The 18,903-nt window shown below is 39.2% G+C and overlaps 1 protein-coding gene across 3 annotated transcripts in view; it reads right to left on the reverse strand.

Annotated features, from left to right (window-relative positions):
* APBB2 (amyloid beta (A4) precursor protein-binding, family B, member 2) overlaps nucleotides 1-18,903 on the reverse strand; it is a 103,315-nt gene that overhangs the window by 41,561 nt on the left and 42,851 nt on the right. For all 3 annotated transcript variants that reach the window (XM_009884954.1, XM_009884953.1, XM_009884952.1), the window contains 2 exons: nucleotides 4,937-5,083; nucleotides 318-445 (listed from right to left, as the gene is read on the reverse strand). In XM_009884954.1, the coding sequence (XP_009883256.1) occupies nucleotides 318-445; nucleotides 4,937-5,083 (275 nt within the window). The remainder of the gene's footprint in view (nucleotides 1-317; nucleotides 446-4,936; nucleotides 5,084-18,903) is intronic.

Genomic DNA, 18,903 nt, shown 5'->3' on the forward strand with positions numbered 1-18,903 from the left:
AAAAAAGTATTATATATATCGGAAACAAAATAATGTTGCATGTGCAGTTTTATGCACCTGGCTGAATTCATCTGAAAGGTTGCTCAATACAGGTTTAGCAAAACAGCATAAGTGATAAACTGTGAAAACCAGAGATTTTAAAAAGTTAGACCAGCAAGGAAAAGAAGACTTTACTCATCCTCACATTGCCCCTGGGACACAATTACTCAATCAAATAAATAGCTTTGATACCTAACTTGCTCCAGGCGCATGTGTACGCTGTATCAGCAGACAGAAATAGCACCAAGTCAAGAGGGATAAGGAGAGCTTAGACTCACCGGCCGTTGTCACGCCCCACACCCCAGACTCTGATGCTCACAATGGGCTGCGAATGAAGAACTGTGCGGTCCATGGGGTCAATCAGGTTCAGCATGTCATTTTCCAGTATAAGGTACATGTCTTTGCCCTGCAACTCCAGACAAAGTACAGTTACACAGTACATACCCCTTCAAACTGACTGGGATCAAGATGTTACGCCTATGCTGTTCAGACTTGCATGCTCTTAATTTACTCAAAGTTTCAGTTTGTTCCAAGCCCAATTGAAAACAAGTTCATTTACTTCTGGTGCGGAAAAGATCTAAGATAGTGTAAGATAGTATCTTGCTACTACTATATTTTTAAATAAGCCCGATCACAAAAAGCTTTGATGTCTTTTAAATGCAACTGTTTGACTCATTCAACCCCAAGCTACTGAATTATTCAACAAATTACATGTTTATCCTTTCTCAAGTAAATTCTTCCAAATACAATAGAAGTCAAGGACTGTCTTAAGTAACAAAAGCTCACATCAAAACCTGTTCTCTTAAGGCAGAGTTTCTTCCTTCAAACAATGTGCTTTGTTTTCATAAACTTTAACCAACCAGTCATGGGAACAGAAAGCAATTTGTAAGTGTCAAAGGATTTACAGGATACTTTGTAGAAAGATTAATTAAAGAGGAAAACCTAGCATTAAGACATGAACCCAAATTCTGCCAGTGACTGCCGAATCCTGGAGCCAGGACTTCTCCCTAATTCTTCTGGCATGTAAGAACAAGAAGAATGCTTTTCCACCCCCAGAGGAAACAAACTTAGAGGTAATTTGCCTTTTGATGCTAATTTGTAAATGCTAACCTTCCTCCTATGGTTAGCATTTGCAAAAGGTCTGCTGCCTCTTCCATCACATTTACTAGCTCTCTTCTCAGAGGCTGTGCACCTGCTCTGTGGACCACGGGATCCCATGGAAATGATCATGGACCTATCACCAAGAGGTAAGACGAGCTCCTGCTGATAATAATAATAAGAAGGTGGGAGCTATCAGCTAAATATAGAGCAACTTGTTTCCACGCTATTGTACCAGAATCTATAAATGAACAGAAAGAATGGAAAGGGTCTGACTTCCTACTGACACGTTTCAAAAATGACCTTTTTCTTCACCTCAGTGACACAAAACCCCTCTTCCCGCTTGGTTACAGTGGCTCAAGTCTTAATGATGTCTAATTTTGTGTCTAAGACACGCATTCATGCCATCCTGGGAGGGCCTGCTTCCAGGGTTTCCAGGCTGGTGGAGGTGCTGCTGACCACCTCTCCCCCCTCCAAAATCTCCTAACAGGGACTGAAAGGGGAGCTGTGACACAGAGCTGGCAGCGCAAGCACCAAGAGGAGCGTGGGAGAGGAAGGGGATGCAGACTGGTATATGCAATGCCAACGCAAGAACATTTTGCCTGATGGAAAAAGTACAGCTGCGGCTGAGATGCAAGGTTGGAGATACAGGCTGCTCCTTGAGAAGCACAAACAGATGCAGCTGCGATCACCGTGCATGTAAATGGGGTGAATCAGCAGCATTGAACCGCTTGTGGCATACAGAAACAGAAACATGGGAAATAAAACGCAGAAGCCAGGATGGCACCAGGCAGACCTGGATGATGAAGGAAACCAAACAGAAAACAGAATCATTGCAAACAAAAAGGGTGAGAAATTTGCTTGGAGGTCAGAAGCAGTAAACAGATTGTGTGAAGAACATTACCAAGTGTCACAAAGATTGCTTTTTGGACCCATTTTCTACTTATATATTTATTCCAGAAGGAAATTATTATAAGAAGGTAAAATCTGTTCATCATGCAAAATAGACTGGTATTAGGGTAATAAAACTGAACCCAAATTAGCTGGAAAAGATTGGAGAATGGGCAGATAAGCAACATAAGTCACAGGAAATTATCCTTGCAATGCTCAAGGGATAGCTTGGCCACAGCCAGAAGCAATATATTTTGCTATGTTTTGTTGCCTTATTATACAAAGGCTATTTTAGAGATAAAAACACTGCATAGGGCAAGAAGACATGATTTAGACAGACTGGGAGCTTGAACAAAGACCTCACTGCATCAGACTGCTGAAGCGTGGCAGAGACCTGATGGTCCACGATGAAGGTGGCTCTCACTTGGAGAGCCACGCAGGGAAGTGAATAAAGTAAAGAAAGGCTCAATCCCAGCAGCCTTTCAGGGAAACGTTATATATTGTGGTATGCAGGACAATGGCAACAACGTCTCTCTTTCATGTGAGTGATTTTGTAATCTACAGGAATATAATGCATGGCAAAGTAGCAACACAAACAGGTGAGTGGTGTTTTTCTTCTTAGATTTTACAGAACCGTGGAAGTTAGAAATTTCTAGGGAATTTCTTTTGGAGAGGAGCAGAGGGCGTGAAATCCCACGTTAAAGCCAGCGACAAAGCTTCTGCAAGGTCAGGATTTTACCCAGAGTGTGTGGGGGGTTTGTATTTTGGTTTTTTTGAATCATGAAAACTTGGGGATGGTCCTACTCCGAATTTCACTTTCATTACATTCTAGCTAAAATAAATCTTTAGGCAATCTTAAAATGTCTATCTGCAGTCATCAGTTCTAGCTTCATAACAGATTGCTGTATCTGTTCCTTCTAATATGTCAATGACTAGCACACTTTTTTAGGATTCCTCTCTGAAATGTGCCTCTTCCAGTTGCTCTTGAAGCATTATATTGCCAGCAAAAAAATGGGGTTGTAATGATTTCTTTTAAAATCAAGAAGACAATTTTCTTCAGGGGCCACCTATTCAAGCACAGTGTCTCTATTGTTTTTTCAGGCAGATTTATATTTTTTATATATATATACACTTTTTTTTTTTTTTTTTTTTTTTTTTTTTACAATGTTTTTTATGAATAGTATTCACAATTAAAACTTCCATTCAAGAAGACCAAAAATTTTCACTGTTTTGGCTTGAAAACCTGCAAGGGTTTCCAACAAAGAACAATGGGACTGACAGAGAGAAACATGGAAAAATGTGAACATTAGCTCTTAAAACAAACTAAAGCATGTGATTTCAGAGTAAATAATATATTTCAAGTTGATCAAAGTTCTGTCATCTGAAAAATGGATGAGATTACACACAGGTAAAGAGTAGGCTTTCCCCTCCCAAGGTCAGCAGTACGTCCAAGTCCATGACGAACACATCTCTAATTTCTTGTCTAGCTATATTAACTAAATAAAACTGTTCCCAGAAGAAAAAGGGAGACCAATGTTATCTTGTTCATTTATATGTACAATATGCATTTTTTACATTAAAAAAACTTCTGAAATTACTTAAAATAGATAGGGCACTCACAGTTGTGTCCCTTAAAACACCACTTTCATTTTTAAACAGGCACCACCTCCCAGTTGTTCCTCTGAAGCGTATATGCATTGCTATGGTCATGGCCAGGACACTGAACACAAACCTTAGACCGTAACAATAACTTGGGAGACTAAAGGATATTTTTCCTAAATTTCTTATTGAAACAGACAAGTCTTTCTTTTAATTTCTCTTCTGTTCGGTAGCGCTCTTTCTCTTGGAATCACAGATACCAGTGAAGGTAACAACATTGACTCTTACGGTCAGTTGTTGCATCCAGATCTTGGGTAGTAAATCCACATTTGGGGTAACCCTCTTGAAAACAGGTCAGGAGAGAGGTAGAGAATAAGATCTTGCTGAAGTTTATGTTGCTCCATGATCAAACATGTAATGAAGATGGTTTTCTATGGGTTTGTCTCCTATGTCCTCCCAACATCCCACAACTATAACCCCATCTTTTCCTTTCTTCTTGTTTTACTTACTGATCCCTCCACACCTTCATCTGTCCCCAGTACACCTCTCTTCCACACCACAACACCTCCAGCTTTTTTCACATTTCTCTCTGCGCTCCCACAGTGTTATCCTGTCTTTGCTGCCAATTCAGAAAGAAGCACAGAGCTTGCACGGTTCAGCTGATGAAGGTGTAGTTACCCATCACCAAACCAGGAAAGCAGAGAGCTGGGCTCTCTGTTTTTCCGTCAGTGTGCAGAAATTTGGCATCTTTCAAAACTGGATGACACTGGTGAACAGATTCAATAGTTATTGGACAGGAACCAACAGACAGACTGATGACATAAAATTAATTTCCTTCTGGAACACTGATAAAATAATAATCTTAAAATAAGCCATCTGCCCATCAGTCTCAATCTTCTCATACATTTTAGAAGCACGGGTCACAGCAGTATAGGTTTCCTTGAAGCCCCTTTTGTCACTGGGAAACGTGTGAAAATGCTATTCCAAAGCACCACTCTCAAATCTCTGGTCAGGAGAAAGACTTCCACTGATTTCAACAGTTTGTTCCAACACTGTTGCACAGGTGTGTACTAGTATAGGTGTAAATGCAAGGATGATGTCTTTGTGGCATCTGCTGTCCTGAAAAGCTTGGAACACTTTCCATAAACACTTTCCTTGAACCCTTTAATATTTTCTAGCAGTGCCAGCTGGGATAGGGAAATCCCAAACACACAGCATGGACATATTTGTCTACAGTGTTGTTCTTTCAAGACATTTTACCACGCAAGGGGGATGTTCGACGAGGACAAAAAGTTCACCCCGTTCTTACCTCTCCCCAAATGCCGACAGTGTCTCTGATATCGTTTTTACAGTAAGAGAGTTGTCTGATGCAATTGTTCACAGCAACACTACTCTTTCCAGGAGCAAGATCTTCTTCTGCCATTTCTACCCAGCCCAGAGATCGCACAGCAAAGCACTAAAAAGAAACCAGAGAATATCTGAATAAGTATCAGAGCACAAAACATGCTGCTGTATTCAGCTAAGGAAATCTTCTCATGCAACCGAAAATGGTCAGTTAAGGTTAAAGATCCCTGTCTAGGAGAACAAAATCAAGACCTTGCAGATGAGCTTATGCTCAAAGATACATAAATTAAATTATAATTTGACAATGGCAAAGTAAAAGCATTCAAAGGAACAAAGAAAACATGACTTGGCAGGAAAGGTAGCTGTGGAGGTAAGAGTAATTCTTTACAATAAAATACTTTCGTTAATATAAAGGAGGAAACAAGGGAGCAGTAAATAGTGGGATACACAACCACAGAGGAAAAAAAAGGAAGAAGCACAAATACAGATATAGTGGAATTGAAATTTTAGCGAGTATCTAGAGCTCTAATTGAAAAGAAAGAAAATACAATTGGATTACATCTATTGTGAGATTCATACTCACTCGGTATATCTCATTGCCTGGCTTTTAACCAGAAAATTATATTTTTTTTGTGTGTGTGGATTACAGCAATTATTTCTACAGTAAGTTTAACTAAGGTAGTAAACAATAACAAAATCAAAGCACTAACACAAAGATAAGCTATCATAAGAGGAAAGGAGGCTTTTTTCTAGAAGGAATTAAAAATGACCTTTAAAATAAAACAATCCAATTATACAGTTTTTTAGCAAAAGGATGTTTAGCCAACCAGAGCGCTCAGTTGGCAGAACAAGCCAAGGCGACATTACTTTGCACATATGGTGCTTTTTGCAAACAAAACAAAATGGAAGAAATAGAATGGCATCACCTCTACCTTACATTTACAAGGGTAGAGCATAAAAACCTTTAATTCTGAAAAAACCCCACACATTTGCTCCCAGGCTTTATGGTGGGTGAAATACAGACCTCACACTAAGTCAATGGGAGTTTGCCTCTGAGACCAGGATTTCCTCCAGAGAACATTATGGGCATATCTCATTCTTAAATTGCAATGCACTGCCAGAGAAGGATGCACAACAGACTTATTGGTGTAGCTCCCTAATAGGCACACCAAACATTTATGGTAGTCCCTAAAGGTTCAGCAATAATCGTTCCTGAATGACCCCATACCAAATTCCTGCTCTCTTCTTAAGTATTTAATACAGCATCAGACACCGCCACTGAACGATGCCAAATCAAATACCATCCCATCTCTGAACTTGGTTTCCCTGCAACTCTTTGCTTGAATAGTGCACCAGCACTGACACGAAGTTGCACTCACTTCTTATACCCAAATGCTCCTTGCTAGCCACGACACCTCCTACAGAGGTGCAAAAAGCAGGCACAAGTTCCAGAAGAGAGAAAATTTACAATTAATAACTGAAAATCTGCCATAGTATAACATCTCTTTCACCCTGAGCCTCCCCTTGCCAAGACAGATCAAGTATTGACATCTATTAGTACTCAGCCCTTGGTACCCTGCTCGTTCCAATGTTATTCAAACGTTTCTTCTGAAATGTTAATGCTGTCCTGAAATGCTATGTTGTTCTGGTGAACTGACTTGCAATTGTTTCAGTCAATCCAGCGCCCCATTAGGCATTCAGCGCAATTTTGACCTTGCAAAGACCAACCCTCGTTGTCCAGTGCTGTCACCCTGTGCCATAGAGCTTTCTTTGCTGTCAGCAGCATCCCGCGGGTCTCAGGAAGGCAGGCAATGATCCTGGGAGCTGCTCAAAGGAAGCTGGCATTGGTGATACCAGGAACCCCACTGGCTCCAGCAGGACCCTGCCCACACGGGCACACAGCAGCAACAGTAGGCCCATACTGGAGTTACCAATTAATCCCTCTTCTTGAGATAGAGTAAATAAATCAGCTTCAGAGTTCAAAAGCAGACGCTGAATATTCATTTGCTGCCTTCTAAAAACTGCTGTGAAGTCAGTGAGTAGATCAAGCTCACGCATCATCACTGGTGTGCCATTGGGGAACCACTGTCCTCAAAAAAATGCCCCAAAACACCAAGGTATTTTAAATATGCATAATATGTCAACTTTGGCAAACTAAAGGAGGAATAAAATTCACTAGTGGGTAAAAAGATTAATGAGTTTCTCCCTTCTTCCCTTTAAAACTTCTCTCCTACTTCAGCCTTCCTTCAGCTCGCGCAACGCACCCCAGCCAGCCTACTTCACCAAGCAGAAAACCCAGCTAAGAGTCTGCCTCTTGAGCCTCTGGTACCTACTCCAATGAGTCACTAATGATGCATCTCATCTAAGACATCAGACAGCGAATACACTCTGCAAATTGTGCAAAACCCTTTAGCGAGTGTGGGAAAAAAAAATAAAGCCTCTCATGCCTCTAGATTTTTTGTGAAAGTATTATTATTTTTTATCTTTTTTTTTTTTTTTTTGCTTTGCAAGCAAGGAAACCAACAAGCAAATTCTCCTACACTGCTGTTTCCTGACCCAGCTCTGCTGGAAACCCACAAAAGCACCGACTTTCAAGATTTTAAAGGGAGATGAAGGAGAAGGTGAAAGAGGAAACAAAGGAGGGGTCACCACTCAGAGGTGCTCTTCACTTCAGGGCTACAAGAGATACTAAAATATCCATTTTTTTAGCAATTATTAAGGTCATATAATCTCAAGATTGCAGAATTGTTTTTGGCACATCATATGCTCATGAATCTTGCTGAAAGTGGTGTGATGCCCATTGGGGTATTAAATATTTATCTTTGCAAGCTTTTAAAATACAGATTTTTACTGTGCCGGAAGAAAGGGTGTTTTTACAAGTACTTCAATATTATAACAGAATACTAGCAGAGAGAAACATTTTCTACATCATTTTAAGAGCTGTGAAGAACTAAATATATACAACAAGCATACTGTTTCCTCATTACTCTTTGTATCTCAACCACATCTGCAATTTGTTAGCTGCTTTCCAAACACAAACATAAAGATAGTCTTTGCACTGAACAGAGTATATTTTAAAAAGTCAAAAAAATGGTGAAAGACAATCAGTTCAAGCTGACAGGAGGTAAATCTCTGATTAGTAAAGATGGTGAACTGTTTTGGTATTTTTTTTCCTGGCCATTTTTATGCTATGTTTAAAATTCTCCAGTGGTGGCATCCACTCTGTTTCTTTCCTTTCCCAGCCCACTGTCATGACAGTAGAGTGAGCTGAATGGGACACTCTTGCCCATCCCACGTATTCCCCTCCACAGAAGGGCTTGGCTTCCTTCCCCACTTCCATTCCCTCTCAGTGCTTCCAAGCTAGGTAGACGTGAGAAACCCCATTGGGTTCTGGCACCTGGCAAGTTTTTGTTTCTGTGTTTTACAAGAAGCCCTTACCATAACCCATATAAAATGCTTCAGAACAGCTTCATCAAAACAATCTGATTTCCCAAAGACTCACTGCAAACAAAAAAAACCCCTCTCAATAAAACCCAAGAAGTCTCAACACTCCACTCACAATGCAATGCACGTACCTGAGTATACACATACAAGAAACACTCTTTTGCTCAAAATACACCTGAAGACCAAAAACCTTCTACTTCTTAGTTAACTGAATACACGTGCTGGCATGACTCAGAAGTGATGGCAGACTTTCACGAAGATTTCAGCACTGGAAAATATAAGGACTCAGAGTATGTGATACATACCCCAGTTCATTTATCATCAGTATAACAGGAGTACATATACACAACCCTATGGGGCAGGAGAGCGGGGGAAGTGTGCACACACAAACCTGCATGTCTATCTCTCTCTGCATATTGCCAGCAACTCTATTATAAAAGATCCACTTCATGTTTTATTGCTGGTGGGTTTTTTACCCCCTTAATTATTTGACTCAGACATTCTCTTTAAAACAAGAGCACAAAACCCAGCAGAAACAAACCACCTAGTGTCTCTAATCAGGTATGACCTAATTCTTAAAACAGGGCTAGCTGAGTTAGCCATGACAACAGAATCGCTTCGTTCTCTAGCACTCCAATACAGCGTCACAGTTCCCAGGCCCCCACCGATGACACCAGCCAAGAGACAAAGTGCTTCCTTTGACCTGAAAGAGCTTTGCTAATGCACCCTCTTTTCTCCTGGAACCAGCATCTAGAGCCAAAACAAGCCAAGCTGAAAACTAGAGTGCAGCTCTGCTTGACTAAGATTCTATGAGCTCAGTAAAACAGACATTCCTGGTAATGCCAGTTGGCAAAGCACCTCTGCTCGAGGCTCACAGAATTATAATTACTGGCAAATCATAATTATTGGCCCATCATAATTTCAAAGTAATCCAGATGCCAACTTTAGGTTACAGTAGTCTACCTCATTTCTTTTCTCCGTTAGAGAATAAACAAATAACCATTGTATCACGTTATACACTATTAGTATTAACTTACAAAATACAATCTTACAGTTTTCTGTGCCTTCTCAGACCACCTGCTTTATCTTAAAACCAAAACTCTAAAAAGGATGATTTAAATAACCATATCTGAATAACGATAAGTGAAAGATGATTTTCCTATTTGCATGTCCCCAGACTCCTTCCAAGAGCTGGCAAAGAAAAATGGGTTTGAAGAAAAACAAAGCAAGCTGATAAATACAGCAGCACGAAAGAGATTCAGGAGTTGTATACTGTATTGGGATCACTGCTGTTCGGGATTGGGAAGATCAAAGATACTACCCTGAACACCGTGTGTCTGAGAGGAGTGAATGAAAAAATGTCGTTTAAACCACGGTATGTCAATAATCTTGTATTTTCATCTCAACCGGAGATGAGGCTACACAGGACACTGTGCAAAGAAAATGCACAGGGGAAAAAAGGCCACCTTATCACACACTGCCCCATGAAAAGACAGGTGAACAGAAATGAAAACACGGGTATCAGTGCTCAGTTTTACAGTTCTGGGGAACGTATCTTTGCATGGCTGCAAATCCAATTAATGTTTCAGGGTTAATGATCTGTAGCCAAAGAACCAAACTCATAAATGCTGTAACCCACCAAACTCTGTAAAATGCTGTAAACCTCCCTTGCAGGGCAGTTCTCATCTAAAACATCGCCTAAAGCTGGGGAGCTTTAGGTTTGAAGAAGTGAATGAACTGTGGATCACACTTCTGCTCTTTGGCATCACTAAACCTTCACCACAGGGTAGGGTCCTGCTCTGCAGCAGGTTTTCCAAGAGGAACTCCAGAAGGATTTCTGGCAGGAACATGGAACCATGACAAATCTCTGCATGTAAACAAATTTCACACTCTAGTTGTTGCCTCGTGTAGTACTAAGCATGTACCTTTAAAAAAAATACTTTTAAAAAAAAATCAAGAAAACCAAAGCAAATACAATCCCCTACCAGGCAGAGGACAGGAGATCAATTACACGTGACTGATGGCAGAGTAGTATTGGAAACTGGACGGATCATAAGGGCATGGGTAGAAAAGATCCCATTACTGGGAGAAAATGGATTAGCACATCAGTTTGAACAACAAACTAATGTACATTTCAAAACCACGGACTAATTATTTTTCAGATCACACAGCTGTTGGTAGCTCTATGAACATGTACATTAGAGTATGTTTGCCTTGATGATTTAAATGTGTGCTACTAATTTCTTTTCTATTTCTGAGCCTACAGGACTTGGTTTTGAGCAGTTTCCCTTCGCTTCCCTTTATGTTTTTCCTTTTTAAAGGTTAGATCTGTCTGCAGACATACGTAAATCATTACAGCATTTAATAAGGTCTTTTATCACAGACCACTGAGCAGGCTTGTGTCTGAGACACAGCATGTAGGTCACATAATTAACTGCTTCTTATGCAGCCAACACAATCTTGGAAACCCCCCTTACATTTTCTTTCACAGTTTTAAAATAAAACAATCATAATATTTTATGCTTTGAAAGATCAAATATCATAAAATATAGCCACTCTATTCTGAGAAAGAAGCACGTTCCAGTATATACACCTGGTACACATCAAGAAAGCTTGCATTGGTTCCAGATGAAAATACTAGTGATGATCAAAGCTAAACTGAGTAACAAAAGAATAAATAGATCTTATGCAATTAATGAACAAGCGCTTTCATTCAATTGACATGGACAGACTGCAATGCATCGATTTTCTCAGAGAAACACAGTTGTCATATAAAAATTCTTAATTACAAAAAATTCAAAAGGCAGAATCAAAAACATACTAGTAAGATTTTTAAACATTTGCAGCTTTCTGTTGCAGCTCATGTTGCATTATTTGAATTGCTGAAAATGTGCATGCAATACAAAAATAAGCACAGAGACATTCAGGTCACAACAGAATTCAGAAATCCACTAATAATTGCTATTTCAAGTAGATTATTATAAACTAAAGTTCTGTGGCATAAAATATGAGGGCTTTACAAATACTGTAAAATAACCTCTAGAATAAATTAATTCTCTAGAGCAGGTCAATATTGAATTTTCTGCTCTCACAGTCCCTTACTCATTCTCCAAGACACTACAGACTCGTCTTTTGCAGACTCCAATGCATAGGATGACAAAAGTCCCTTTCTTGTTTTGAGTTTAATACTTCTGTCTCAGTGGTTCCTGCTGGCTCACAGCCAGAGGTCAAACCTTCTCTGTGAAAGCAAGAAAATGTTGCAGGACCATTGTGCTGGTTCAAGATCTTTTTAAATCCAAATTTCTTATTCATTAATGCATTTCTGGATCAAGTAAAAAAAACTAGTCAGTTCAACAAAAAATGGAATGAACACTATTATTCTCTACTAATACCCTTTTGCTATATGTAGTTCTGAAGAAGAAATTTAAATCACCTTATTCTTTTCTCCAGTCTTCTCAGTAAAGAATAGACTTTGATTTTATATGCTTTGCAGATACCTTGGAGTTCACATCCTAAAGGGACTGGTTTATGGACTTTGCTTTGAGCTATTAAGGCTGTTTTGGGTTTCATTTTAATACGGTGAAATAAAAACCATGCTTCAGTGAAGAAAAGGCAGCCATACTTTTCACCAGAAACTAATAAAGGATGATTGTTGCAATACTGCTCAAATTGGGGTCTGTCTGTTAGGGTAACTCAAGCAGGTTTCATTATTCTGCAACACACAAAAATGACCCCAACAAACACACATATGCTTTGTCAGTAAAGACAAGCCCTGCAGGAGTTCACCGGGCATGAAAGAACGTGTGCATTTATTTCTTAAAAACTAATACTCTGCACTTGTTATCTTTAACCTTAAACGTTGTACTTTTCTGATGAGGGCTCTTCTGCAGGCTGACAGGTCTAAGTGGTTCTAATGCAGCCAGCAGTACTTCATTTAGTACCGTGGTGCATAATTTCATGGGTAATATGCATAACGTTCAATTCAAAAAAAACCCAAAACAAACAAACAAACAAAAAACACCACACAAAACCGAAAAAAGAAAAAGCTTTTAGGTGAAAACTCAACCTTACTGAGTCAATGGAGAAAAACCTTCTGTCTTCACTAGAGTCAGGATTCCATGTCTCTTTAGAATCAACATTGTTAAGAGCAACTTTTTTCCTGCAGAAACTGTTTACAACAGGATCCAAAGTTAATGAAGTTAAATCACTTTTGATCAATTCCCACTCTTTGAAAAAGACTCAAATTAACATGAATCCTGTGTCCAGAAATCTTGAGCCCTGGTGGGCCTCTCACATTTGGGGACCTACTTACTGTCATGCTGCCTCCCTGCAGCACTGCGGAGTAATCATCTTCAAGCACACAGAATAATGCATACTCACGCAGGAGCAAGATGACATTACGATGTACTGCACATCTCGTGTTTTTAAATCTCTTAAGAGGTAAATATTACCTCCTAGTCCCTTTTCTCTTTGATGAAATGCAGAAAATTTTGCCAAACAAGACTGCTGTTCCTTTAAAATGAAATTTAGAGCTAGAACTCATACCAAAATAAATATACATGCTGGCTAGAGCTATCTAAATATTGCTCTGTCATTCAACACAATGTTCCATTTTAATTGATTTTTAAATTAACTTTCTCCATAAATGTACCTTTCAGCAGGTCCACGATGGACAAATAACCCACCAAGGTCGTACAATGCTGTTATATTATATATATTTATGTATATTATACATAATATACATAAATACATATTATGTATACACACACAAGTACATACTCTGTGCTTTTTTTCATTAAAAAAAATAATCTATGCAAGAGAACGGTAAACTTTGTGACACTGCAGCTCCAGCACCACCTCCCCCAGCTGGCAGCAAGGGAAGTTACCTCCCCACGGAAAGAGCTGTCAGGGGCACGCACCTACACTGCCCATGCAACCTGGCTACCCACAGCACCCACAAGGTAGCAGCGGCTTCAAGGGAAAAGCGTGCCCCAGCCAGCTCCCATCTGCATCATTTATCCTCCTGTAATGTAATTGCTATCTATGTTCTTACTACTCCAACGATTCCTGGTCAATAGACCTGCGGCAGATAAAAGTCACTGTCAGTACTGGAACTTTATGGGCCAAGAAGATATTTTCATCTGATTTGAAACAAAAGTGTTCTTGTATTTTATCATCTCTTTTCCCAATCCTGTAGAAATCTGGTAGTCCAATGCAAATCTTTTGTACAGTATATCTTAAGAAAGAAAATACTGATAATGCCCCGAAAGTCAGGACATAATTATTGCATTACAAACCTGGAAATGAATTGTAAATTTTAAAGTGGTTTCCATTCTCTTTCACGTGAGGAATGGCTTTGTGATATATTTTTCTAAGAAAAGCTACAAGTAAAATCTTTGCCTCACATCTCTCCTGCTGTTCAGTCACCCATGCCCTGATCCTGCACAGAAGGTCGGCATCTAATTAGATCCCAAAGATACGTGGGACTTCTAAGAGCAAAAGACGTAACATTTTGCAGGACCTATTATAAATCTTGAAGTGCTTAAGAAATTAAACTACATTATGCCAGATATTTATATTAGACATATTATAACAATTAAACATACTGTAACTCTGTATACTATTTAAAAAGTCAATCGCTTAGATTTGGGAAAAATACTAGATCTTTCTCTGCCCTGGACTAATCTTCATATTTGACTAAACAAGACCCAATTTAGGGACAAGGTGGAAGCAAATATCCTCTAGATGGAAATCCGTTATGATGTACCTCACATCATGACATTATCAATTATAACATCATCTAATGACACAATAGATGCCAATAGCAGTAAGTATCAATCACAGAGAGATAACGAAAGAGCAAACACACTCTCCAAAAGTTCTAATGTACAAAATCAAAAAGAACACCATTTAACAAAAATTGCTGAGGAGACATGTTTTAGTGCTTTAGTCTGCTATTTCTAAAACTGCTTTCAAAGCAGAATGCTTTCGAGCACCTGCATCATTTACCTGCAGCACCTCCATTGCTGGGAGGGCGCCTCACCGCTGCTAATGGCAGCCAGCCAGATTCAGAACCAACCAACCAGTTCAGGAACTGCCATCCCCCCTATCACCCACCACTGCTACCCAGAAGCTGTAAGGATGGAAAGATGGATAAACATTTGCTATACTATAGAGATTGTCAAGACTGACCATCCACTGCATGTTTCAAACAGATCTGTGTTTTGACTCATAGTTTTGAAAGCTACTAAAATGACTACCTGGATGATGAGGGGTGGAGAAAAAACAGCGGCACCTTTTTGTGTTTGAAAGAAACAAGGAAAAAACCCTAAGCCCAAACACTACAATGTTTATTTTGGTTTTAAATTGGAGTTTTGTTTTGGGGTTTTTTGGGTTTTTTTTAAGATTTTATTCCCAGATTATCATCCTTCCCTCCGAAAGCCTCGCAGAAGCCAATACAAAAAGGAAACATTTTTTTAAAAACTACTTAACTCTTACTCTATAGTTCTTTTGATTTAAAAGTACTTGAGAACATCATTTAAGGAAGACCCATAAGCACTGAGCATAATCTGCTTTCCTGCATTTTGTGAAAGCTCTCCACATTTCCACACCATCTCATCAATGCAAAAATCAGTATTTCCAAAGATGCACTGAAGTTTTCTACTAGCAGTAGCTTAGTGTTAAGCCAACTATATACGTACTGTTTAGGCTAATCCCCAAAATGCAAAATTCTGCTGTTCACAAGAAACTTTCAGCTACTGGCAAGAAGATTCTTTGAAAAAACGAACCAAAACAAAAGAATTCCCCCCTTCTGACCAAGATGCTATTCAAATAGTTGAGATGAAAACCACAACTTTTCTTCTGCTCACTCTTACAAACTTATAAACACTGGTTATAATTATGGCTTAAGTTTCAACTAAAATTATCACCTACTTAGGAGTTGAAAAAATAAATGAAATTATGTGTCAAGAACTGTCCATTAGAGAATATGGACATTTTAAAGCTACCCTACAAGACTCAGGAAAAACTCCACCCAAATTAACAAATCTGATGACCCATAGTCAGAAATTAAAGATGAAAACACAGACTTGCTACAACAGTCAGGGAAACAGGGACTCATAAGAAGATGGCAACCCTCCTAGCCTCATTATGCATAATTAAAACACTTGGCTTGTTTACTTTAATAAAACTAAGCTGAAGAAGAGACATAATTGCCTGCTATAAATGCACTAGAAGATGGCTTAATACAGAATAAAAGGATAAAAAATGGCCTCAAAGAGTTTAGGTTAAAAGGATTTGACCATCAAAGGAAGGTAATGCTTGAATCAGTTTGTCAGCAAGGCTAGTCACAGCAAAAATAACCCAACCAAAAACGTTTAAGAAGAAACTTGGAATTAATACATGGTATTATATATTGTGGTTCCCTATAAGGGTAAAGTAATGGGTTCAAGATTTCTTCTACTCCTCTACCCTGTAACAGGTCCTATTTCCTAGGGAATGAAAACCAAGGATTGCCTCTGAAAGAAACAAATTCCTTTTCCAAAACCAAGCAGAAATACCATTTTGGAAGAAAAACTGTTGAAGATGCCACATTTTTCTTTTAGATTTCATCTTTTTTTGTAAGGAGATTTAAGACGGAATAAACTCCTCAGATTTAATTAATTGATTTGAGTCCATTAATTGAAATGAATTGAACTGAGGCTTTTTGTAGTGTTTCATGTGCTCATGAGAAGATAACATGCAAAATGAGGTGGACTGTGAAACCGCTGGAAAATGCTGAACACTCCCTGTGAGGGTATTCTTGACTGTAAAAGAGAATTACGGACTTCAGTGTGAAAAGATGATCCTTTCTTGGAATTACTAGACATGGCAAAACCTCCTCCTCTCTGGTTAAGTCTTCACTTGCATCAGAAACCAGACTCATCTCCATCTCCACACAGATATCCTGATTATTTACTGTGTCTCATCAGGACATTTGCTTCTGGAGAAGACTAGGAACAAGCAAATGTAGGATGTCCCCAAAACACACATACACATCTTCATAGCATAAAAAGCAGCAGAGAGACAGATAATGACTCTTTTAGGGGCATACAGTATTTTGTAAAATTATTTCGATAGTGCTATTTACAGGCCACTTTCATGACAGCCAGAAGTGGACCGACAAGTCAGCTTGTCAGAACCATGCCTCACATCACTCCAGAAAGCCCAATTGGTTAACCCCTAATGCCCAGGTAATCCATAGAAGTTCATCAACAACTCACTTTCCATGTCTTCAACCAGGTTTTCATTCACCTACAGTTAAGTAATCAAATTTAAATACCCAGTATCAGCATCTCCTACGTCTACCCCTGTTGGAAATAGCCTTTTTCTCTTCCTTTCTTTTGAGATCCTGAGAATTTACTGTTTTCTGAAGTAGAAAACAGACTTTTGGAGCAACTGCTTAGTACTTCTGCAGGTATAAATAGATTCTTCCCATTCTTAGACACTGATATATACCAGAAACTACCCTAAAACAGCAAGGCTGGAAAGTGAAGCTCTGCTGAACAGGCTAATGTGGACAGGGAATTCAAAAATCCATGCTTGCCACTGAAAGACTAAATTAAGCCTTAGCAGAAAACCTCATTTTAAAGGAGAGAATAAAGTGAGCCCAAATGTCAGGCCAAATAGGCCAATTCTGAAAAAAATGTGGAGAAATTGGGTCATGTGAGCTTTCCATTTTTCATCCAATTCCTAGGGACAGAGACAGGTTTCCCAGAAGGTTCGGTTTCTATGCATGACCACAAGGAAAAAAATTAGCATCTTTCTATACTTTTACACACGGTCTTCATATTTTACAGCAATGTAAAAAGACAAATTTACAGTCCAGGATTGGTAAAAGCATCTTTTTACCTCCCTTGAAACTCAATTAGGAAGGCACAGGTTGCTCTATAAATTAACCAGGAAGGTTATGATCTGTCTCCTGGGAATTGCCAATTCAAAACTCATTTCCACCTGCGCATGTTTCACATGCAGAACTGGGATCCTTGTCAAGCGCAATGAGCCATCTCTTCAAGAAATTCCTACCAAAATAAATTACTGAAATCAAGAAGCTGGATGTAATTATTCTCCCCCATTCCCCTTCTCTTTTATGGCCTTGTGCAGACAACCTGCACCAAGATGCCAAGGATATGAAGCTCCAAACTGCATCTTAAGCACCTGATATATAGAGAAACATTTGTTGTTTATTGACGATTTTGAATGCTTAACTGTGTTGCTGCATAAATCACTTTTCTTACAAGAATTACATGAATTATTTGACACACTTTTCCCAAAACTGACATTTTTTCAGTGCTACAATCTTTGCAGAAGTTGACACTCTGGGAGAAGACAACTACTTCAGCTTTCCACAAGGTGGCATCGTTCCCTTTGCTGAAATACAGCATTACTCGGTGCCATTGAGGAAATTTAATTTTTTAATTTAATTCTTTTTCCAATGTACTGGCCGCTGTCATGAATAGGTTTAAATAGGTTTAAGATCTCTAAAATATCTCTAACAAGGTTCATTTTAACAAATTCTTCCAATACAGAGTTTAATGAGTTTAAAAAGCTTCCTTCTCTTATGCTGAAGCAAAGAAAAAGTATCTGTGCTTGCTGCCACGCAAAAGCAAGCTTCAATCAAATACAGTTAAGGCACGTCATACGGCAGAGGAGAGCCTAAGGGGCTAAAAAAAAAAATATCTAATTTTCCAAGTTTCGGGTCATCAGTTTCAAATCCTATCAGACTTCTTTCAATCTTGCAATATTTTAGGTAAAATGGGCTAGCAAAGAATACAGCCGCCACGCTCCCTTCCCATCCATATGAGAATTAAAGATCCCAGAGCATTCTCCACAGGTGAAGATTTTCCCTGCTGTTTCTGGACTACTTCCCATTCCTGTGAGGTATGGCCATTCAGCAGCTGCTTGTCTTGTCCTCGGGGCTGGGGCAGATGCACTGAACAGCTCTGCCCACAGCCTCTCCTGCTGGAAAGCAACATCGGCACTGCTGAGCTTCACCCGCAGGACCACGCGCATGGATCAGTACTGCCCCTACACAACAGCCCCATCAGACAGTGACAGACAGCAGGTAAGGTGCGCTTTGACTCAAGTGATTTTTAAAAAAAAAAAAAAAAAAAAAAAAAAAAAAAAAAAAAAGCCCAAAGAGGTATCCTTTCTTGTCTATTTTTTGTTTTGATCCTCTCAGTCACTTCTGTGAACGTTTCAGCACTCAGTTTTGATTACCTGTTTAAGCATTATCAGCATGGTTTTGCCTAAATAGGAAAAACAAAACCAGCTGTGATCGACAAAAGAGGCCAAGCTTTTGGCATTGACCCATTTCCCTGATGCTGGATGGGTATCAGTTCCATAAATTTTGAAGTTTAAACAGCAAGCCAGAGAGGAAAGGGAGATGATGACACACGAGTTATTCATCCACACAGCCACTGCCATGGTTCTCCATGCAGGAAGGGCTTC

The sequence above is a fragment of the Charadrius vociferus genome, unplaced genomic scaffold, assembly GCF_000708025.1.
Source record: "Charadrius vociferus isolate BGI_N301 unplaced genomic scaffold, ASM70802v2 scaffold134, whole genome shotgun sequence".
Lineage (NCBI taxonomy): Eukaryota > Metazoa > Chordata > Aves > Charadriiformes > Charadriidae > Charadrius > Charadrius vociferus.